General features: G+C 47.6%; 1 protein-coding gene across 1 annotated transcript in view; it reads right to left on the reverse strand.

Moving 5' to 3' along the window:
- The window catches only part of mppe1 (metallophosphoesterase 1), a 61,722-nt gene that overhangs the window by 24,181 nt on the left and 13,289 nt on the right, over positions 1-24,252 (reverse strand). The window contains exons 3-4 of the mRNA XM_080194998.1: positions 13,376-13,479; positions 3,725-3,805 (exon numbers count right to left, since the gene is read on the reverse strand). Of these exons, the coding sequence (XP_080051124.1) occupies positions 3,725-3,805; positions 13,376-13,479 (185 nt within the window). The remainder of the gene's footprint in view (positions 1-3,724; positions 3,806-13,375; positions 13,480-24,252) is intronic.

The following is a 24,252-nucleotide window of genomic DNA, read 5'->3' on the forward strand; positions in this document are numbered from 1 at the left end:
GATTCTAAATAAACCTTTGGACTTTAACCTGGTGTTGTGAAACTTGTTACTATGTTGCTCAGGAGTGGTGGTGTTCACTGATGATTGCACAATGCTCAGCACCATTCGCGATTCCTCAGATACTAAAGCAGTCCATGTCCAAATGCAGCAAGACCTGGACAATACCTATTTTAGGTTGACAAGAGGCAAATAACATTCATACCATACAAGTGCCTGGCAATGGCCATCTCCAACAAGAGAGGATTCAATGCTATTTCCATCATTGGATCGCACACTATCTATATGTTGGAGATTATCACTGACCAGAAACTGAACAGGACAATATAAATACTGTGGCTACAAGAGGCTCGGAATCCTGTAGTGAGTGACTCCTGTCCCTAATGCATGTCCACCAACTACAAGTGTGGCGTTAATGTACCTTTAAGAAGGGTTTTTTAAAATCATGATCTCTGGAGTTCTCACAGCTTCAGTGTTTCTCACTGCTGCTGAGCTGTCTACCAGGTATCCTTTCATTGCTCCTTAAGTGGCTTAAAAGGGGGCCTCAGGTACTTTCTAAGATTAGTTTCATGACCCTGCATTGTTAGGAGAAAAGGACATGGATTCTGGACAGATTGTTTTTTCTTCCTAGGGAGTTTAAGGTTTTTGTTTCTGTTTGCCTGCAATTTGAGTTTTAGTTTTAGTTTTAGAAGGGACAACAAGCTGAAAAGAAGTGTTTCTCTCTCTCCCTGTTTTTGTTGGAAATTCTGCTGCTTATCTGAAAACAAGGTTTTGCCTTTCTGAAGGGGTGAATCTGCTGTTGGTGGATTGACGAGAGTCTACCTGGGGTTCTGGGATGTTGTTCTGACTTCAAACTGTTCTGGGTGTGTCAAGGCTACTAGAACTTATAAGACTGAGAGTTTTTCATTCTCCAATCAAAAGACTCAATTTCAGTATCACATGAGCATTAGACTTGCTGTGTTGAATTTGTTTAAAGGGTTTTGTATTTAGGATTGGTTTATATATCTTAGCTATATTGTTAAGGATTGTACATTATCATGGTTCTTGGTCTTTTGTTTGTAATTGATAGAAGTTTTTGCTAATTTTCTTACTATACATGTTAACTATATTCTTAAATAAAATTTGTTGGATGAAAGCTCCCTCGTGGGTCATTTGAATCATACCTGACGTGAACCATATCATGCTTAGCCAAGCCAAATTCAAGATGCAAAACTTATGATCCAGGCAGGCTTCATAAAACATTTTCAAATTTCTTCACACAACTTCTTCACCCAAAAGGTTGTGAATCTGTGGAATTCCCTTCCCAGTGAAGCTACCTCATTGAATGTTTTTAAGGTAAGGGTAGATACATTTTTGAACAGTAAATGAATTAAGGGTTATGGTGAGCAGGCAGGTAAGTGAAGCTGAGTCCATGCAAAAATCAGCTATGATCTTATTGAATGGAGGACCAGGCTCAAGGGGCCAGATGGCCTATTCCTACTCCTAGTTCTTATGTTCTTATGTTCTGAGCTGAACCACAACACAAGATAGAAGTCAGGAGTATGGTGGAATAGTCTCCACTTGCTTGGATGTGTGCAGCTCCAACAACACTCAAGAAGTTCAACATCTTAGGACAACAGCTCAGGACCAAGCAGCTCTCTTGATTGCTACTCCTTCCACAAACATTCAATTCTTCCACCAGCGATGAACAGTGGCAGCCATGTGTACCATCTGCAAGGTGTACTGCAGGATCTCAGCAAGGTTCCTTAGGCAGAACCTTCCAAACCCACTATAGCTACCATCTAAGACAAAGGCAGCTGATGCCTGGGAACACCACCACACCTGAAGTTTCCCCTCCAAGCCACTCATCATTCTGATTTGGAAATATATTGCCGTTCCTTCACTGGCTGGATCAAAATAGTCCCTCCCTAACAGCACTGTGGGTGTGCCTGCTCCTCAGGGACTGCAGTGGCTCATGAAGGCACCACCCCTTGGCAACTCAGGATGCGCAGCAACTGTTGGTCTAGCCAGCGACACCCACACCCCACAAATGAATGTTAAAAAGATGTTAGCTCCCACAAAAGGCAGTGGAAATCTAAAATGCTCCTTCTAAAAAGACTACAGAAACGTGATAAAGACTAAGTGCATCAGGAAACTCAGAGCAAAAGTGGGTAAATGGAGTGGAGGTACTGATTAACAATGCTCCTATCTTCTTCCATTGAACTGGTCAAAGCTGTGATGTGCAATGATAAACCACTATCAGACATTGGCCTCACGCAGTATTTGCTCCAATGTAATTATCAGAAGTTGTTTGTTGTTATGGTGTTCATTTTTCTGTGGTGAGGTTCGCAAAGTACCTCACTACCCATCAATGGACAGGTTCCAGCCTGAAACAGTAGCTCTGATTCACTACTTTCTCGGAGATCTTTCAAGATGAGGATAGGAGCCACTGTGACAAGACACTTGAATGGGAGAGACTTAGTTTGCAGAAAGAAATGGTCAGGATAGGTCTGTACATAGTTCATGTGAGCATCTCAAAGGCCAAAGCTATTTGCTTTCAGAGTTAATATTTACCTAACCAGGGAGAGGAAAGTTAGAGTGAATTTACAGCAGATGAACTTTGATTTAATCGGTCTATTTTGAGAGAAAAATCCTGTTGCGTCTTTATTGTTTTATATTGCTGGGGGTGTAAATATAGAAGCAAACAAAAACTGGGGCATTCAGTCCTTCGAGCCATCTAACATGTAAATTACAAACATATAACCACACGGAGCCAAGACTATTTACCAAGGTAAAACTAACTGGCGCAATGCTTCAGATGGTATATGAGTAGAAGGCCCCATCCACCTTCAGCATCACAATACTCACAGGCTTCTCAAACAGTAGCTTCCCCAGAACTCACACAATGGATTGGGAAGGGGGCTCTGATCATCAGGACTGTCGGGAATGCGAACATTGACAATAATAACAGGCTTGCTCCAACATTAACTTTTCTAAGCCGTAGAATCCCTACAGTGCAGGAGGAGGCCATTCAGCCCATCAAGTCTGTACCAATCCTCTGAAAGAGTACTTGACCTAGATCCACTTCCCCACCCTATCCCCATAACCCCATTCACTTATCATGGCCAGTCCACCAAACCTGCACAGCTTTAACACTAAGGGGCAACTGAACATGGCCAATCTACCTAAACATACACATCTTTAGATACTAAGGGGCAATTTACCAAAGCCAATCTACCTAACCTACACATCTTTAGATACTAAGGGGCAATTTACCTTGGCCAATCCACCTAACCTGCACACCTTTAAACACTACGGGGCAATTTACCAAAGCCAATCCACCTAACCTGCACATCTTTAGATACTAAGGGACAATTTACCATGGCCAATCCACCCAACCTACACATCTTTAGATACTAAGAGACAATTTAACTTGGCCAATCCACCTAACCTGCACACCTTTAGACACTAAGGGGCAATTTACCATGGCCAATCCACCTAACCTACACATCTTTAGATACTAAGGGGCAATTTACCATGGCCAATCCACCTAACCTACACACCTTTAGACATCATTGGGAGTCACCATGCCTCGAAATGTAGGAAGTCAAATTAGGAACTTCTTCCCCCACCATACGCCGTCCCCACCCCACCCCTGCATCCCTGCAGAATCCCAGCTGCTCTTCAAACCATTAAATATTATCAAGCAATACATTAGGGTTGGTAAAAACAATTAGATTTCACTTACTTCACTCCTTTCTTTGTCACCACTTTTGCAGAAGTGAAGTTAAATATCACCTCAAACCTCTGCAATTTGTACAAATCCATCCTGGAAAAAAAAAGTCAAAGATATTTGGTTCAGTTTTACTCAAAAAAAATCTTATGAATATTTCTAACACAGTAAAATTTAGGCAAATGGAAAACGATTACAGAAAAGGCTTTACAGCAGCTATTGTTTAAAGTGGTGGTGGAGGTGGGGGTGGTGATGAGGGGGTGGGGGGTTATTTATCATGAACCTCTCACGGTCCAAATTAATAGCCCAGAATTCTCAGATACAAGGTCAGCAAATCCAACAATACACTGCTATGCTCTTATTCAACTCTGCTCATCAGCAACTTTCTAAATCCTGACATTCAGAGAGGCAGGGATCCCATTTCCACAGCCATTCAGTATATGGGCATCACTGTGGCACAGTGATTAGCACTGCTGCTTCATACAGCCTGATACCAGGATTCGTTTCCCAGCTTGGGTCACAGTCTGTGCAGAGTTTGCACATCCTCCCTGTGTCTGCGTGGGTTTCATCCGGGTGCTCTGCCTTCCCCTCAGACGCTGAAAGACGTGCTGGTTAGATGCATTGACCCAAACAGATGCCAGAGTGTGCCGACTAGGGGAATTTCACAGTAACTTCATTGCAGTGTTAATGTGAGCCTGACTTGTGACTAATAAATAAGCTTTACTTTACTTTAATTCCTTAATCAATTGATTTTCTTTAGCATATAACATTGGTGTTCAAAAGATACCGTCTTTTAATGCCCAAAAAGCTTTCTACTTTGGAAAGTTACTCTCCTTCGCAAGTTAAGGTGTTCTGAATTGGTGCTGCATGAAGGGTGGCACAGTGGTTAGCACTGTTGCCTCACAGCGCCAGGGACCCAGGTTCAATTCCAGCCTCAGATCACCATCTGTGTGGAGTTTACACATTCACCCCATGTCTGCGTGGGTTCCCTCTGGGTGCTCCAGTTTCCTCCCACAGCCCAAAGATGTGCTGGTTAGGTTGACTGGCCATGCTAAATTGCCCCTAGAATTTGGGGGATTAGCAGGGTAAATGTGTGCGGATATGGGAATAGAGCCTGGATGGAATTGTAGTCAGTGCAGATTCAATGGGCCAAATGGCCTCCTTCTGCACCGTAGGGAATCTATGATTATAGAGATAGAATCAAGGATTGTGACTAATTGGATAGCTCTTTCAAAGAGGCAGCACAGCCTTGATGGGCCCAATGGTCTCCTTCAGTCTATGATTAATTCTAGGGTGTATACATGAATAACCGAGTGAGTCAGAGAGTGCAGGATCCCAGATTCAGCCCCTGTTCACTGCTAGTAACTGATTTCAGGCAGCACATTGGTGTGGGCGCTGTAACTAGCCTCAGTGATCTCAGTTGGTGGGGCTGGTGGGTGGAGGGAATCATTTGGGTTCCTATTTGCAATCACTTAGTTGGTGAGCACTGCAGGAGTGTAAATGTGTGTGGAAATACATGGGGTAAGTTTATTTATTCGTGTCACAAGTAGACTTACGTTAACACTGCAATGAAGTTACTGTGAAAATCCCCTAATCGCCACACTCCAGCGTCTGTTCGGGTACACTGAGGGAGAAATTAGCATGGCCAATGCACCTAACCAGCACGACTGTGGGAGGAAACTGGAGCATCCAGAGGAAACACATGACGACATGGGCAGAACAGGCAGACTGCACATGTAAAGTGACCCAAGCCAGGAATCGAACCCGCGTCTCTGGCATTGTGAAGCAGCAGTGCTAATCACTATGCCACCGCACCACCTTCCGTGTGTGTGTGTGTGTGTGTGTGTGTGTGTGTGTGTGTGTGTGTGTGTAAGTCAGGAGAATAGCAATTGACTGAGGAACCAGAGAACACCGGTGCCCAGAGAACCAAACTCCAATAGGGTCTCAATATCCTTATGAGAGGAGAAACATTGTTCAGAAAACAAGCAGAATCCTAATAACATGAATAATAGCAGAAGTAGACCACTCAGCCCATCAAACCTGCTCTGCTATTCCCCACCTTGGCTGTTCCTTTGCAGGTTGGGTGGATTAGCCATGGTAAATGCATGGGGTTCTGGGATGGGGTGGGTCTGGGTAAGATACTCTTTCGGAGAGTTGGTGCAGACACGATGGGCCGAATGGCCTTTTTCTGCACTGTAGGGACTCTATGATTTCCTTCCCTAAAGAACATTAGTGAACCAGATGGGTTTTTATGACAATCACAGTGGTTTCATGGTCACCGTTAGACATTTAATTCCAGATTTTTATTGAATTCAAATTCTACCCTTAAATTTATCACATTAAATATAATGGTGAAATTGTTTTACCCCTTCAAAGAAAACAGACAAAGGTCAATAAACACAGCTCCAATTGCAGAGCAGAATTCATAAACAGTATTTTAACCAATGGTTTGGAAGAACTTCCTAAAATGCTAGAGAAAATAAAGACTTAAATGCCATAACAGGGTTTAAAATATTTGAATGCAGGGACACTAGTCGAGCTAATATATGTACCAACAAGGTAACACTTTGTATAGCGTGCAGGATTGATAGCTTATTTCCAGTTCATTAATTGTAGCTGCTTTTCAGGAGGGAGGCAAGGAATGAGATTGCTGGGCCTCTGACGCAAATCTTTGTCTCTTCTTTGGACACAGGTGAGGTCCCAGAGGACTTGAAGATAGCGAACGTGGTATCGCTGTTTAAAAAGAGTAGGAGGGATAGCCCGGGTAACTATAGGCCAGTCAGTTTAATGTCAGCGGTAGGCAAGTTGATGGAAAGGATTCTTAGGGATAGGATGTATGAGCACTTAGAGCGTTGCAATCTGATTAAGGATACGCAGCATGGCTTTGTCAAGGGGAAGTCTTGCCTTACGAATCTGGTCGAATTTTTTGAGGAGGTGACAAAAACGGTTGATGAAGGACGAGCCGTTGATGTTGTCTATATGGATTTCAGTAAGGCGTTTGACAAAGTCCCTCATGGTAGGTTGGTAGAGAAGATTAAAGCTCATGGGATACGTGGCCAGGTATCTAGATGGGTAGAGAACTGGCTTGCAAAGAGGAGACAGAAAGTAGTAGTGGAGGGGTCCTTTGCTAGCTGGAGGTCTGTCACTAGTGGTGTGCTGCAGGGCTCAGTACTGGGACCTCTTCTCTTTGTAGTGTATATAAATGATTTGGAAGATGGAGTAGGTGGTGTGATCAGCAAATTTGCTGATGACACCAAGATGGCTGGGTTGGCGGGCAGTGAGGAGCAGTGTCTGGCAATACAACGGGATATTGATAGGCTGGTATATTGGGCAGATACATGGCAAATGGAGTTTAATCTGGATAAATGTGAGGTGATGCATTTTGGCCGGAATAACGTAGGGGGGAGTTATATGATAAAGGGTAAGCCCATAAGGAGTATAGAATCGCAGCAAGACCTGGGGGTGCAAGTGCACAAGTCTTTGAAGGTGGCAGTGCAAGTGGAGAGTGTGGTGAGGAAAGCCTATGGTATGTTAGCCTTTATAGGAAGGGGTATAGAATATAAGAGCTGGAGTCTAATGTTGCAGTTGTACAGAACGTTGGTTAGGCCGCATTTAGAGTACTGCGTCCAGTTCTGGTCACCTTACTACCGGAAGGACGTGGAGACTCTGGAGAGAGTGCAGAGGAGGTTTACCAGGATGTTGCCTGGTATGGAAGGACTGGGGTATGAGGACAGATTGAATAAATTGGGGCTCTTTTCCCTTGAAAGACGGTGACTGAGGGGGGATCTAATAGAGGTATATAAGATTATGAAGGGTATAGATAGAGTAAACAGGGGTAAGCTATTTCCTTTGATAGAGACACGTAGGACAAGGGGCCATGGACTGAAGGTAAGGGGGGAGAGGTACAACACAGATATTAGAGGGAGGTTTTTCACACAGAGGGTAGTGGGGGTATGGAATGCTCTGCCAAGTGAGGTGGTGGAGGCAAACACACTAGAGTCATTTAAGAGTAACTTAGACAGGCACATGACTGGGTTGGAGATGGGTGGATATAGGAGATTGTTTTAAATAAGGGTCATTAACATTGGGGCGTCCCTGGTAAGGTAAATGGATATAGTACAATAATATTGTTTTTTTCTTTCCATTCACAGGTTTTAAGTCGGTCCGCCTTGTGTCCAACGAGGGGCATACACACGATGGATCGTACTTGGGCTGCTCTTGGTTGTTCGAGATTGCTTCATGTCGTTAGTGTGTGCCTAAACTGGACCAGATACTGGGCAAGACGACAGCTCAGTGACTATCACTGATTGCTATGCAGACACATGGATTTGGGCCGGTGTCTGTGGGAGCTTGCGCATTCTCCCCGTGCTTGCGTGGGTTTTCTCCGGGTGCTCCGGTTTCCTCCCACACCCCAAAGATGTGCTGTTAGGCTGATTGGCAGGAATAAATTGTCCCTAAATCAGTTTCCCTCAATCTGGATGGCCATAAAACATTAGACAGGGGGCGTGGGTGGAGAGGGGGACTGGTGGTGTTGGGATGGCGGTGCGGGCTCGTTGGGCCGAAGGGCCTGTTTCCCGGGCTGATTTTGTTCTTTGTTCTTTGTTGAGAAGAACAAACCACAAACTCAGAAAATGAATAATGTAATCCAGTAATGTCAATTATCGGAGTCTACAGTGGAGGGAATGAGCCACTGGATTTAACTCTTACTTCAGACTTGCTTAAAACGAACCACAGACACGCTCTGAAAACACGTCACACAGACTTGAAACATTAACTCTGTTTCCCTCTCTGCAGATGCTGGGTTTATCCAGCATTTTCTGCTTCTTATTACATACGCTGGAATCTGTTCCAAGACAGCTGAATGCATGTGAAGATGGAAAATGTGTAACAGACCACAAGAATATTTTCCAAGTTTTTTTTATTCACTCATGGGATGTGGGTGTCACTGGCTGGGCCAGCATTTACTGCCCATCCCTAATTGCCCTTGAATTGAGTGGCTTACTAGGGAATTTCAGAGGGCAGTTAAGGGTCAACCTCAACTTCTTACTTTAGGCGACATGTTGTCACGGTGGTTAGCACTGCTGCTTCCCAGCACCAGGGATCTGGGTTCGATTCCCAGCTTGGGTCACTGTGTGGAGTCTGCACATTCTCCCCATGTCTATGTGGGGTTTCCTCTGGGTGCTCTAGTTTCCTCACACAGTCCGAAAGACATACTGGTTAGATGCATTGGTCATGCTAAATTCTCCCTCAGTGTGCCCGAACAGGCGGAGTGTTTGGTCTGGGGGATTTTCACAGTAACTTCATTACAGTGTTAATGTAAGCCTACTAGTGACACTAATAAAGAGACTTAAACTTGAAAAGGATTTGAAAGGATATGGACAGGGAGTGCAGAGGGTAAGACAGTCAGGAAGCTCGAACATGAGAAGGCAGGATTTACCAGGATGTTGCCTGTACGGAGGGCATTAACTATGAGGAGAGGTTGGAGAGACTTGGTTTGTCCTCACTGGAACGACGGAGGTTGAGGGACAATCTGATAGAAATCTACAAGATTATGAGGGGCATGGACAAGTGGATAGTCAGAAGCTTTTTCCCAGGCTGGAAGAATTACTAGGCAGCATAGGTTTAAGGTACAAGGGGCAAGGTTTAAAGGAGATGTACGAGGCAGAATTTTTACAGAGGGTGGTGGATGCCTGGAACTCGCTGCCGGGGGGAGGTAGTGGGAGCAAATGAGTGTGCCTCAGGGATCTGTTTTGGGGCCACTGCTGTTTGTAATTTTCATAAATGATGTGGATGAGGGTATAGTTGGGTGGATCAGTAAATTTGCTGATGACACCAAAGTCGGAGGTGTGGTAGATTGTGAGGAAGGGTGTCATAGTTTGCAGGGAGACTTGGACAAGTTGCAGAGCTGGGCCGAGAGGTGGAGGATGGAGTTTAATGCGGAAAAGTGTGAGGTAATTCACTTTGGCAGGAATAACAGATGTGTCGAGTATAGGGCTAACGGTAGGACTCTGAATAGTGTGGATGAACAGAGGGATCTAGGTGTATGTGTACATAGATCCCTGAAAGTTGGGAATCAAGTAGATAAGGTTGTTAGGAAGGCATACGGTGTCTTGGCATTTATTGGTAGGGGGATTGAATTTAGGAGCCGCAATGTCATGTTGCAACTGTACAAAACTCTGGTGCATCCGCACTTGGAGTATTGTGTGCAGTTCTGGTCCCCACATTACAGGAAGGATGTGGAGGCATTGGAGAGGGTGCAAAGGAGGTTTACCAGGATGTTGCCTGGTATGGAGGGGAGGTCCTATGAGGAGAGACTGAGGGATTTGAGGTTGTTTTTGTTAGAAAGAAGGCGGCTAAGAGGGGACCTTATTGAAACATACAAGATGATTAGAAGTTTAGATAGGGTGGACAGTGATAGCCTTTTTCCTCGGATGGAGAAATCTAGCATGAGGGGGCATAGCTTTAAATTAAGGGGTGGTAGATATAGGACGGATGTCAGAGGTAGGTTCTTTACCCAAAGGGTGGTGAGGGATTGGAATGCCCTGCCTGCTGCAGTTGTAAATGCGCCTAGTTTGGGGGCGTTTAAGAGATCCGTGGATAGGTTTATGGATGGAAAGGGATTGGTTTAGGTTAGAGGGTCATTGCTTTTTTAATTGGTCGGCGCAACATCGTGGGCCGAAGGGCCTGTTCTGCGCTGTAATGTTCTGTGTTCTATGTTCTATAATTTTCTTTGTTCTTTTGAGGCAGCCTCATCCACAAAGACGTGGCGGTTGAATATTGTAATTTATATTCCGGTTTGTCCTGTTTCGAGGTGTCGGAGTTTTTAGTGGGATTACTCACTGGTGGATTAAGCTGAGTCGGATTTGTTGGCATCAGTAGTACATGTTAATGAGGCTGTGCATCGCAACGATGCCTCCCAGGACTCCATGGCAGCACACAAATCAAAACAATCACTCACCCCTGACTAAGTGGCATATGTGGAGAAAATTAACAGTGCCAATTTGCTGGGTCAAATAGTTTCCATGCGTAGCTCGGAACAATAACTCCAACGTTCTGTGGGCCGATCCACCTGATGTTATTAAGCTGTGGGATGACATCACTGAACCTCGGCTAATCTTTACTTCCCAGCTACCGGAACCTCTCAGGTCGGGAACAGAACGGGAAGTGCTGGCTTTCCCACCCGCATCCCCAACCCGATTGAAATTTTCAAGGCTCCCAGTGTACACAAATAGCATAAGGTTTTGAAATGAGGGTATTTATATATGAGAGACAGTCCCCTTCTCCTGTGGGGGTGTCAACCTGGGATTCAGATTTAGTCACAGTTCGTGATGCTCTAATTCTCACATAAACCTAAGAGAATGAGAAAAGGCTGGATTTCCAGAAGGAGTTAAATTTCCACACTTTCTCTCCGTAACATTGCTCTGGATTTTGCAGTAGAAGTAACACTGAGGCAATGGGGAGGGAGTGGTATTATTACTGGACTAATAATCCAGAGACCCAGGGTAATGCTCCGGGAGCCTAAGTTCAAATCCCACCACAGGAGAGAGTGAAATTTGAATTCAATTTTGGGGTGGCACATTGATTAGCCCTTCTGCCTCACAGCGCCAGGGATCTGGGTTCAATTCCCGGCTTGGGTCACTGTCTGTGTGGAGTTTTCACATTCTCCCTGTGTCTGCGTGGGTTTCCTCCCACAGTCCAAAGATGTGCGGGTTAAGTGGATTAGCCATGATAAATTGCCCCTTAGTGTCAGGGGGATAATTACTTGGGTAAATGCATGGAGTTATGGGAATAGGGCCTGGGTGGGTTTATGTTCAGTACAGACTCAATGGGCCAACTGGCCTCTTTTAGCACTGTAGGATTCACTGCTTGGAGCTGAAGGAGTAAATAGGATAGCAACTTCTGTTGCCTACACGAATAAATGCAGAAAGCAGGAAGTTGATGTCACAAGTTACCTTGCCCAAGCTTTGCTACACTGGTACATCGCTGAGACACAGCAGTCAAACAAACTGTGCTGCCTGACCTCGAGAAACACCAGAAAAAGTTAGACCCCCATTCATTCAACTGTAATTGAACTTGTAACAGAGTGATATGTGTTAACTACTCACGAACCACCTCTCCAGCACTGAAACATACATATAAAACTATTTTGTTTTTAAGTTGTCTTAAAAAAACTTAATTTTTAAGAAACCTTTCCTGTCTCTTTTACCTCATTCCCATATTTCCATCTATCGGTCCAATTAAAATTAAATAATTTACTCTTCCCGTTTAGACTCTGCAGCTTTGATCATCACTGCAGTGCTTTGAGGGAGAAGGTGGGAAAGTAATTTTAATTAGAAAATTGAAATTCCTGGTTTTATTTTATTTCTCTGTGTCACAAGTCAGCTTACACTAACACTGCAATGAAGTTACTGTGAAAATCCGCTAGTCACCACACTCCAGTGCCTGTTCGGGTACACTGAGGGAGAATTTAGCATGGCCATTGCACCTAACCAGCACGTCTTTCAGACTGTGGGTGGAAAACAGAGGACCCGGAGAGAACCCAGGCAGACATGGGGAGAATGTGCAAACTCTATTCAGATACTGACCCAAGCCGGGAATTGAACCCAGGCCCCTGGTGCTGTGAGGTAGCAATGCTAGCCACTGTGCCACTGTGCCACATGTCGCATTTTGCTTTGCGAGCTGCGTGTTTTAGCATCACAACGCAGGTCTTTATTTTCACAACAGGTTCCGCACCCAGCCTGACTGACAACAGCTTTCAAGTCCTGGGTACTGCATCTCAGGAAGGATATACTGGCCTTGGAGGATATGTCACTCAGATTCACAACAGGACTGTAGAGGGTTAAATGAGGAGGACAGGTTGCACAGGCTAACTTTGTAGATAAGAGGATGACGGGTAATCAAACTGAGATGTTTAAGATGACTAAGGAATATGGCAGGGTGGATGGAGAGAAATTATTTCCACTGATGAGAAATTCATAATGTTTGAATCTTTTGATGAGTTTTTTTATTCACTGGGGGGAACTTGCAGGTGGTGGTCTTCCCATGTATCTACTGCCCTTGTCCTTCGAAATGGAAGTGGTTGTGTGTTTGGAAGGTGCTGTCTAAGGATCTTTGGTGAATTGCTGCAGTGCATCTTATAGATAGTACACTGTGCTGCTACTGAGCGTCGGTGGTGGAGGGGGTGGATGTTTGTGGATGCAGTGCCAATCAAGCAGGCTGCTTTGTTGTGGATGGTTTGGAGCTTCTTGAGAGTTGTTGGAGCTGTAACCATCCGGGGAAGTGGAGAGTATTCCATCACACTCCTGGTTTGTGCCTTGTAGATGGGGGAGAGGTTCTGGGGAGTCAGGAGGTGAGTTACTCAACACTGTTTAATTCAGGTCAAAAATTTTTGAGATAAAAACAGAAAAACTCAGCAAAATCTTGCAGCATCTATGGATAAAGAAACAGAGATTATCTTTCAAATCCAATATCACTCTTCAGTACTCAATAATATTTGAGATTGGATTGAGACATTTATCACTTGCATCCAATTTTGGCATAGCTAGGTGAAGTATTTCTGAAACGGTCCTTTTAATAGACAGAAAATCAACAGGCAGAAACACAGAGGACAATATCCCCCACCCTGTCCAGGGTACAGCTGAAATGGTAACATGGCAACATACTTACTCATAGTGGAAGCCAATATCATGATTCCCAACAACCACAAACAACTCAGTGTTGGATGAGTGTCTGAACATCGTCTGAAAACGCTGCACATCATCTTTAAAGTCCTATTAAAGATCCACAGTATCAGTACAGGAATTATACATTATCTAATAATTCAGTCTTGCATCAGGAATCAGAAAGGAAACGGCTCCTTATAACCGGTCTGCCACAGAACAAAAATATCCCTATCCATTCCTGTAATTGGCAAGACGGTCCCTCCTCCTAAAGGGTGACCAGTACTCATCCAACACCTTTCACAATCACAGGACATCTCAAAGTGCTTTACAGCCAATCACGTACTTTTGAAATATTGTTGTGATGCAGGAGAGGCAGCAGCCAATTTGTGCACAGCAAGCTCCCACAAACAGCAATGGAACACTGACCAGATCATCTGTTTTTTGTGATGTTGATTGAGGAATAATTACTGGCCGGAACACCGGGATAACTCTTCTTCAAAATAGCGCCACAGGAGAAGGCAGAAGATAGTGCAATTTAATATCTGCCCCAAAAGCTGCACTTCCAACTCCGATGCCCTCTCGCAACACCATCCTAGACAGTCAGTCTTTATCTTTGTGGCCAAGTCCTAGAGTGGGACTTGAACCCACAACCCTAAGGAACAAGGCTGGATTAAATCAGTATTCCTCTTCCCGCAGCCATGCTTATTTGCCAGGACATTTTTGGCCTTTTATTGAAATGTTCAAAATATTTTCAAATATCTTCAAGGGTGGCACAGTGGCACAGTGGTTAGCACGGGTGCCTCACAGTGCCAGGGACCCAGGTTCTATTCTGGCTTCAGGTGACTGTCTGTCTGTGTGGAGTTTGCACATTCTCCCTGTGTCTGCATGGGTTTCCTCCCACAGTCCAAAGATGTGCAGGTTAGGTTGATTGGCCATGCTAAATTCTGTGGGGGATTAGCAGGGTAAATGAGGGTTATGGAAATAGGGCCTGGGTGGGATTGTGGTCAGTACAGACTTGATGGGCTGAATGGCCTCCATCTGTACTGTAGGGATTCTATGATGATTATACGATAATGCCACCTTTCCTTGGAATGCCTACACTGCTTTGTTTGCAGAGTCGCCATTCCAGACCAATAACATAATCCTTGAATCATTTCGGGGACTTCTTGAAAGACAAGACAAAATGAAAAGCATTGCCAAACATTGGAATTCAGATCTAACGGGGTATTTTTCATTAATGTATTCCATTATCAAGGGTTCAAACAATGAAATATTTCTTAACGTTTCTTTCGAATATAGAAATTACAATGTATTGCATTAGTGTAGAGCCTTTTCAATTGGTGGGTTACCTATTCACAGCATTCCAACTTACTTGCATTGCACAGTAGCACAGTGGTTAGCACTGCTGCTTCATAGTGCCAAGGACACAGGTTCAATTCCCAGCTTGGGTCACTGTCTGTGCAGAGTCTGCAGGTTCTCCCTGTGTCTACATGGATTTGCTCTGGTTTCCTCTCACAGTCCCAAAGCCTTGCAGGTTAGGTGCATCGGCCATGCTAAATTCTCCCTCAGTGTACCCGAACAGGCACTGGAGTGTGGCATTACAGGCCGGTGAGCCTTATGTCAGTGGTAGGGGATTATTAGAGAGGATTCTTCAAGACAAGATTACTTCCACTTGGAAATAAGTGAATGTATTAGCGAGAGCCAACATGGTTTTGTGAAGGGGAGATGGTGTCTCATGAACTTGATCGAGTTTTTCGAGATAGTGATGAAGATGATTGATGAGGGTAGGGCAGTGGATGTTGTCTACATGGACTTCAGTAAGGCCTTTGACAAGGTCTGTCATGGCAGACTGATGCAGAAGGTGAAGTCGCATGGAATCAGAGGTGAGCTGACAAGGTGGATACAGAACTGGCTCGTTCATAGAAGACAGAGGGCGGCAGTGGAAGGGTGTGTTTCTGAATGGAGGGCTGTGACAAGTGGTGTTCCTCAGAGATCAGTGCTGGAACCTTTGCTGTTTGTAATATATATAAATGATTTGAAGGAAAATGTAACTGCTTTGATTACTCAGTTTGTGGATAGCACTGAGGACCATCAGAGAATAAAGCAGGATATAGAGACTTGACCAGAGATGGCAGATGGAGTTTAATCCAGGCAAATGTGAGGTAATGCATTTTGGAAGGTCTAATGCAGACAGGAGATATACAGTAAATGGCAGAACCCTTAAGACTCTTAATAGGCAGAGGGATCTAGGTGTACAGGTACACAGGTCATTGAAAGTGGTAGCGCAGGTGCAGAAGGTAGTCAAGAAGGCATACAGTGTGCTTGTCCTCATCGGCCAGGGCATTGAGTTTAAAAATTGGCAAGCCATGTTGCAGCTTTATAGAACTTTAGTTGGGCCGCACTTGGAATATAATGTTCAATTCTGGTCGCCACACTATCAGAAGGATGCAGAGGCTTTGGAGAGGGTACAGAAAAGATTTACCAGGATGTTGCCTGGTATGGAGGGCATTAGCTATGAGGAGAGGTTGGAGAAACTTGGTTTGTTCTCACTGGAACCACGGAGGTTGAAGGGAGACCTGATAGAAGTCTACAAGATTATGAGGGACATGGACAGAGTGGATAGTCAGAAGCTTTTTCCCAGGGTGGAAGAGTTAATTACTAGGGGGCACAGGTTTAAGGTTTGAGGGGCAAGGTTTAAAGGAGATGTATGAGACAAGCTTTTTACACAGAGAGTGGTGGGTGCCTGGAACTCGCGTCCAGGGGAGGTAGTGGAAATAGACACGATTGTGACTTTTAACGAGTGTCTGGACAAATACATGAATAAGATGGGAATGGAGGGATATGGCCTCTAGAAGTGTAAGGGGTTTTAGTTCAGTCGGGCAGCATGGTCAGTGCAGGCTTGGAGGGCTGAAGAGCCTGTTCCTGTGCTGTAATTTTCTTTGTTCTTGTTTAATGCTGCCTAGATGTCAAGGACAGACATTCTCACCTCATACCAAGTACATCCCTAGCCTGCATGGCCAACTGGTCCAGCAACACCACAACTTTAAAATTATTCATTGTGTTTTCAGTTGAGGCCTGGGCACCCTGTGATCAGTGTAATCTCCTCCTGCCCCACAGATCTCCATGATATCTGTGTTTCCCCCAGTTCTGGCGACTTGTATATTTTGGATTTTTTTAGTTCCTTTATTGGCAGCCGAACCTTCAGCTGGTCAGGACAAGAATCCAAAAATTCCCTTCTTCAATCTCTCCGCCTCCCCCTGTCCCCCAAGGTCTTTGTTCTGAAAGAAGAAGTTTTTGTGTGAGCTCTGACAAAGGGTTATCCAGATTCAAAAAGTTGGCTCTATTCCCTCTCCATAGATGCTGTCAGACCTGCTGAGATTTTCCAGCATTTTCTCTTTTTGTTTTTGCTAATATTTATTTCCTTTTGTGACTTGGCATCCACATGTGGAGCCCCTTGGGACATTTTTGCTGTATTGAAGATGCCATACAAATCCAAGTTACTGGATTAAGAACATAATTCCCTGTTGCCACAATCCTTGCAAGAGAGTGCCATTCTGTCTGTTGAGGGGTGAGTTAACACCTCGTAATGAAACATGCTGAGGCTGTTCCTGTTTGCCTTCGACTGCCCAGAAACATTGAGAGAAGCCCAGAACAGGTCCATCGTCTCAGGTAAGATTATATCACCAACTTCGGCGAGGAGAGCAGATATTTAAAAGAGAATGTAAACTAAATCAAAGCAAGCAGGAACTGCACCTTAAAATAATCGGGTTACACAGTGGTTCTGTGTTGTGGGTGCCAAAGGAGGTTCAAATTTCTAAAACAACTGAATTCACTCATGGGTTGTATTGGTGAACTTCTTTTCAGATGGTGGCCGATTTCTAAAAACTTAGATTCTATTTGAAAAAAACTCGCAAAAGGCAAAGTCTCTATTCAAAAGACGTAGCCAAAATTTATTTTAAAACACAAAAATCATACAAGACAGACAATACATTAACCAACGGCTGTGGGAGGCCTTCAGAGGGTCAGATAGCCCAGGTTCAGCGTTATGAGACCACTCCAAAGATCTGAGGCACTCAGCCAAATTACAAAACAATTATACTCTTCGTTATCTCAGATACACCTCCACATTGGCTGTGATTCAGTTTCATTTAGCGTTAACATGTCAGTCCAGTGCAAGACAGATTACCTCAGTCAATAACGATATGCCACTCCATATAATGATATTTCATTTGTCCATTTAATTCCGGACGTTTTCCCAGTTGGCTAAGCCCACTTCCTGGTTGCTTTGTAGTCAGGGGCACTTTTATAGCCAAACCTTCCTCATAGGCGCATTGCTAAGACAGAGAGATCTGGGGCCCTTAGAAAGACACTTTTATATCTGGACAATGGGTGCCTCTCTGATAAAATATGTTTCAATATTCGTCCTGGGAATTGAAACTACCAATACTTGTTCTGCTGACTAATGGGCTGCCAGCTCTAAACTTCTAATCTTATCATTATATTCTGTAGCATTTTCATCTTTGACTGAGATGAACAATACATTTAATTTAAAAATACATTTAATACTTCAATATACACTTTAAAATTACATTCATTCTGTTTTAATACTGTTATTGTATTCACATATGAGCAAACTGTTAACATTAACTCGTTAGATTGAATCATTTAATCCCTTCTAGCCACTGAAAGGCTAAATCTGTCTGTGAATCTAACTGGCTGCTCTAAAATCCCCTTCCACAGGGGTATTGAGAAAGAAAGTCAGGTTCCATCCCTGAGGAGTGAGGAGGCCACAGAGTCACTTTATTAGTAAGCTGTTCGCACTGCTCTGTACAACTGAGCCTCAGTAAGGCACATGTTCCTCCTAACAGCTGGTTAATGAAAATTAGTGGGTGTATAATGGCACAGTGGTTAGCACCACTGCCTCACAGCGCCTGGAACCCAGGTTCAATTCCACCTCGAGTGACTGTGTGGAGCTCCCCTCGTGTCTGCCTGGCTTCCCTCCGGGTGCTCTGGTTTCCTCCCACAGTCCAAAGATGTGTGGGTTAGGTTGACTGGCCATGTTAACTTGCTCCTTAGTGGCAGGGGGGATTACATAAAGAACATAAGAACATAAGAAATAGGAGCAGGAGTAGGCCATCTGGCCCTTCGAGCCTGCCCCACCATTCAATAAGATCACGGCTGATCTGTCGTGGCTCAGTTCTACTTTCCCGCCCTCTCCCCATAACCCTTAATCCCCTCGCTTATCAAAAACCCATCAACCCGCGTCTTAAAAATATTTAGCGAGGCAGCCTCCACCACTTCAACGGGCAGAGAATTCCAGAGATTCACCACCCTTTGAGTGAAGAAGTTCCTCCTCAACTCCGTTTTAAACCCTTTATCTCGAGGCTGTGCCCCCTAGTCCTACTGTCCTTTCTGAGCGGGAAGAGTCTCTCCACCTCTATCCTATCCATCCCATTCATCATCTTATACGTCTCAATGAGATCTCCCCTCATTCTTCTAAACTCTAACGAGTACAAGCCCAGTTTATTCAGCCTCTCCTCATAGCTCAACCCCCTCAACTCTGGCATCAGCCTAGTAAACCTCCTCTGTACTCCCTCCAAGGCTAAAATATCCTTGCGTAAGTACGGCGCCCAAAACTGCACACAGTACTCCAGCTGTGGCCTCACCAATGCCCTATACAGCTGCAGCAAGACCTCCCTACTTTTATATTCAATCCCCATCGCAATGAAGGCCAGCATCCCATTCGCCTTCCTGACCACCTGCTGCACGTGCAAGCTGGGTTTTTGCGACTCATGCACAAGGACCCCGAGGTCCGTCTGCACCAGGGTATATATTGGGATTACGGGGATAGGGCCTGGGTGGGATTGTTGTTGTCGCTGACTCGATGGACCGAATGGCCTCCTTCTGCACTATAAGATGAAGCTGTGATTCTTATAGAATTTGTACCCTCAGAAATAATGGGCAGAATTTGACACGATCTTTTTCTAACTGTCCAGGTAGTGTGAAAATGGGATAATTCCTGATCCATTTTTCAGGCGAGTTTACACTCGCAATTCTTTGCCCCGGTCTTTGGAAATATGGGCTGGACCGTTTCTAGCTGTTAGAGGCAGTGGACAGGGGTTTAATTCACCAGACAGCCGGCAGCTCCAACCGCAGTCACAACCTGCACATGCGCAGGAAAACCGAGAGAAAACAGCTCTGCTGACAGAACCCCCACAGACCAGATTCAGCCTCTCCCCCCCCCCACAGATATCAGACATGCATTCCCCCCAACATTACTGACCCTGAACCCCCAGCATCTGCACCCCCCCCATCACTCCCATCCTCCCAGTCCCGCTAACTGACTGACATGACCCTCTCTCTCTCTCCCCTGCCTCTGATCATCACACAGGCACAAATTCCATCCCCTCAACACCCCCTGCCCACACCCCAGCATCCCTCCCCTCACAGCGCCCCCCCCCCAACCCCCCCACCCCCCCCCATCACCCTCCCCACCACCCCCCATCACCCTCCCCACCCCCCCACCCCCCCCCCCATCACCCTCCCCACCACCCCCCATCACCCTCCCCACCCCCCCACCCCGCCATCAGCACACCTGCCAGTGCTGATTTGCCTTCCCCTCCCTGGTAACAAGGCAAACTGCATTAAACCCACTGGAATACTCTAACGGAGCGAGTCACTCACCCAAGCTGCTGCAGCTGATCTGTCCTAACAAGGCAGACTTCCCAAGCACCTCCCTTCTCTCACCCAAGAGTATCACAAACCTTGTACCAGCCTCTAATACCACCCCTGGCAGCTTATTCCAGACACCACACTCTGTGTGAAAAAAGTCCCCCCTTCTGGGCACTTTTGTATCTCTCCCCTCTCACCTTAAACCTTCGCCCTCTAGTTTTAGACTCCCCTGCCTTTGGGAAAAGATATTGACTATCTAGCTGATCTGTGTCCCTCAGTATCTTGTAGACCTCTATAAGATCACGGCTCAGCCTCCTACACTCCAGAGGGAAAAGTCCCAGTCTATCCAGCCTCTCCTTATAACTCAATCCATCAAGCCATCTGGCATCGTGGCTACCACTGCTGGTCCTGCCCTTCCAGCCCCTGATAACTCCGGATACCCCTCAGAGGAAGCCAGTGAAGGGATCTCTGAGGCTGGCACCAGTTTTGCGTCAGCTTCTACCTCGCAATTCGCCATCTCAGAGACTCTCACATCGGTGGGTCAGGTTAGTGTTGAGGCTTCTGGGTCACTCTCTGGTGAGCACGACACATCTGACGGAGTACATCTGGTGGAGGGGGAAACGTCCGAGGCCTCTGGCACGTGGGGGCCTATCGGAGACGAGGACCCAGCTGGCCCCAGGCTACATGCTGGGCCTCTGACATCACTTCTCCCTCAGCTGCTGAAAATGTAGCAACAGAGCCAGGGAATGCAGGAGGGGCTGACGGCCACACTGCACCAACTGCGAGGCTGCTGGGAGGAGACCCAAAGCTTTCAGGCGGACCAGCTATTGCCTGTCGTGCATGGTTCCCAGGCCAACACTGCGAGGGTGGCACCTGCGGTGGAAAGCCTGGGGCAGGGGCTCCTCACCATGAGTGGCAGGCTCCAAGTGATGACTGAGTCACAGCAGGTCACAGCTGAGGGACTGAACAGGCTTCTCGAGATTCTGTGGCCCACGGCTGAGAGGCTCGAGAGTTTGCAGGAGACCCAGTGGGGCAGCGCTGAGACACAGCAGGCTATGGCAGCAACTCCTGAGAACGTGGCCCAGTCACCGAGGGTCATGGCCGCAGACAGTGGTCCAGAGGGGCACTTGCTGTGGCCATTGAGAGGTGGTCCCCGACTCAGAGAGCCATCGCAGAGGGCTTGACCACCATGGCAAGAACGCAGGTGGTCCTCCAGGACTGGCAGTGCCAGGTGACGCCGGAGCTTCTGGAACTCACTGCAGAAGTACCACCGTCCCATGGAGTGACCCGGGGCCCACAGGAACCCCAAGGGGGCAGGAAGGGCTTGAGCCCAAGCTTGGGGCCTTCCAGCCAAGAGCCTGTGGCTGTGGCTACACCTTCTGATTCCCTCCTTCCTGACACCGGGGCATCTCAGGGGCAGCGGGATGAAGAGGGTGTCATGGAAACATCCTTGACACCTAGAAGCCAGCCAGGGCCCTCAAGAATGGAACCCATGTATGGCAACACAGGCTCCTATGGCCAAACCGCATGCTGATCAGGCCTCCCTTGCTGCCCTGACTCTTGCCGCTGTCAGCCCTGGGTGATATTGTTCTTTGTTGTTGTCCTCCTCCTGTTCTTCCCCCCACTGAGCTGCCTCCTCTCCAGCGATGCCCGGCTGGCTGGCCTCCACATCCTCCTCCTCCTCCTCCGAGATGTCTCCTCGCTGCTGTGCCAGGTTGTATAGGGCACAGCACACAATGCGGGATGATATCGGGGTGTTATATTGGAGGGTCTCGCCAGAGCGGTCCAGGCACCTGAGTCGCATCTTGAGGAGCCTGATGCAGCCACTATTAAATGGGTGGCAATGTGGGCCTCATTGTACTGGGTCTCCACATCACTCCCAAGCCTCCGCACAGGCATCATCGCCAAGTCCAAAGCGGATTTCCCATGTTCCCCATGTGCCATCCCTGCACCTGGGCTTCTCCTCAAAGACCTCCGGGATATCAGAACTCCTCCATATGAAGTGGTCATGCACGCTGTCGGGGTGTCTGGCACAGATGTGAGTGACATTCAGACGATGGTCACACAGCAATTTACTGAGTGGAAGCCCTTTCTGTTCATGAATCTTCCTGGGTTCTTCACCATGGCAATGTGGGTGCCGTCTATTGCCCCCTGCACATTTGGCATCCCCGCGATGGCCGCGAATCCTGCAGCCTAGGCTTCCTGCTGGGCCTAGTCCAGGTCAAATTTAATATACTGGCCAGCCCGGGTATACAGGGCATCCGTGACCTCCTTGGCACACTTGTGGGCGGATGGTTGGGAAATGCCACAAAGGTCTCCAATGTGGGTCTGGGAGGACTCGGTGGAGTAAAAGTTTAAGGTGGCCGTCAGTTTCACAGCACCGGGAGTGCGCGCCACCCCCGTGCCCCGAGGTGCCAGGATCTGCAATGAATGGCACAGGTGTCACACTGTCTCCTTTCAGAGCCGGAGCCATCGGCAGTACGCGGTGTCTGACCGTTTCTCAAAGGACACCCACACGTGGAACTGCCAGGGTCTCTGCTCCCTCCTTCTCCACCATCCCCCACCCCCAGGGGCAAATGGCGGCCCTTTCCTCCTGCGAGTGGTAAGGCCCAGGCCTCCTGTGCCCACGATTCATCCTCCTCCAGCAGCACCCAAAAGATCAATGGGTTGGCAAAAGCCATCCCATCAATCTGAAGGGAGGATTTGGAGAAGGGGAGAGACAGATGGAGAGGTCAAGGAACTCTGCTGGCCCCCCCCAGCCCAGCAACACACACACTCCCCATACCCACCCTCCCACACAGACCCCCAGCAACACACACACTCCCCATACCCCCCCATACAGACCCCCAGCAACACACACTCCCCATACCCACCCTCCCACACAGACCCCCAGCAACACACACACCCCATACCCCCCCATACAGACCCCCAGCAACACACACTCCCCATACCCACCCTCCCCCACTGCCCCCCAGCAACACACACTCCCCATACCCCCCCATACAGACCCCCAGCAACACACACACCCCATACCCCCCCACACAGACCCCCAGCAACACACACACCCCATACCCCCCCATACAGACCCCCAGCAACACACACACTCCCCATACCCCCCCCTACAGACCCCCAGCAACACACACACACCCCATACCCCCCCCTACAGACCCCCAGCAACACACACACACCCCATACCCCCCACACAGACCCCCAGCAACACACACACTCCCCATACCCCCCCATACAGACCCCCAGCAACACACACTCCCCATACCCACCCTCCCACACAGACCCCCAGCAACACACACACCCCATACCCCCCCATACAGACCCCCAGCAACACACACTCCCCATACCCACCCTCCCCCACTGCCCCCCAGCAACACACACTCCCCATACCCCCCCATACAGACCCCCAGCAACACACACACCCCATACCCCCCCACACAGACCCCCAGCAACACACACACCCCATACCCCCCCATACAGACCCCCAGCAACACACACACTCCCCATACCCCCCCCTACAGACCCCCAGCAACACACACACACCCCATACCCCCCACACAGACCCCCAGCAACACACACACCCCATACCCCCCCATACAGACCCCCAGCAACACACACACTCCCCATACCCCCCCCTACAGACCCCCAGCAACACACACACTCCCCATACCCCCCCCTACAGACCCCCAGCAACACACACTCCCCATACCCCCCCATACAGACCCCCAGCAACACACACACCCCATACCCCCCCCATACAGACCCCCAGCAACACACACACCCCATACCCCCCCACACAGACCCCCAGCAACACACACACTCCCCATACCCCCCCACACTGCCCCCCAGCAACACACACACCCCATACCCCCCCACACGGACCCCCAGCAACACACACACCCCATACCCCCCCACACAGACCCCCAGCAACACACACACCCCATACCCCCCCCACACACACCCCCAGCAACACACACTCCCCATACCCCCCCACACAGACCCCCAGCAACACACACTCCCCATACCCCCCCACACAGACCCCCAGCAACACACACACCCCATACCCCCCCCACACACACCCCCAGCAACACACACTCCCCATACCCCCCCACACAGACCACCAGCAACACACACACCCCATACCCCCCCACACAGACCCCCAGCAACACACACACCCCATACCCCCCCCACACACACCCC

Source organism: Carcharhinus amblyrhynchos, chromosome 8 (genome assembly GCF_965287045.1).
Source record: "Carcharhinus amblyrhynchos chromosome 8, sCarAmb.v2.hapA, whole genome shotgun sequence".
NCBI lineage: Eukaryota > Metazoa > Chordata > Chondrichthyes > Carcharhiniformes > Carcharhinidae > Carcharhinus > Carcharhinus amblyrhynchos.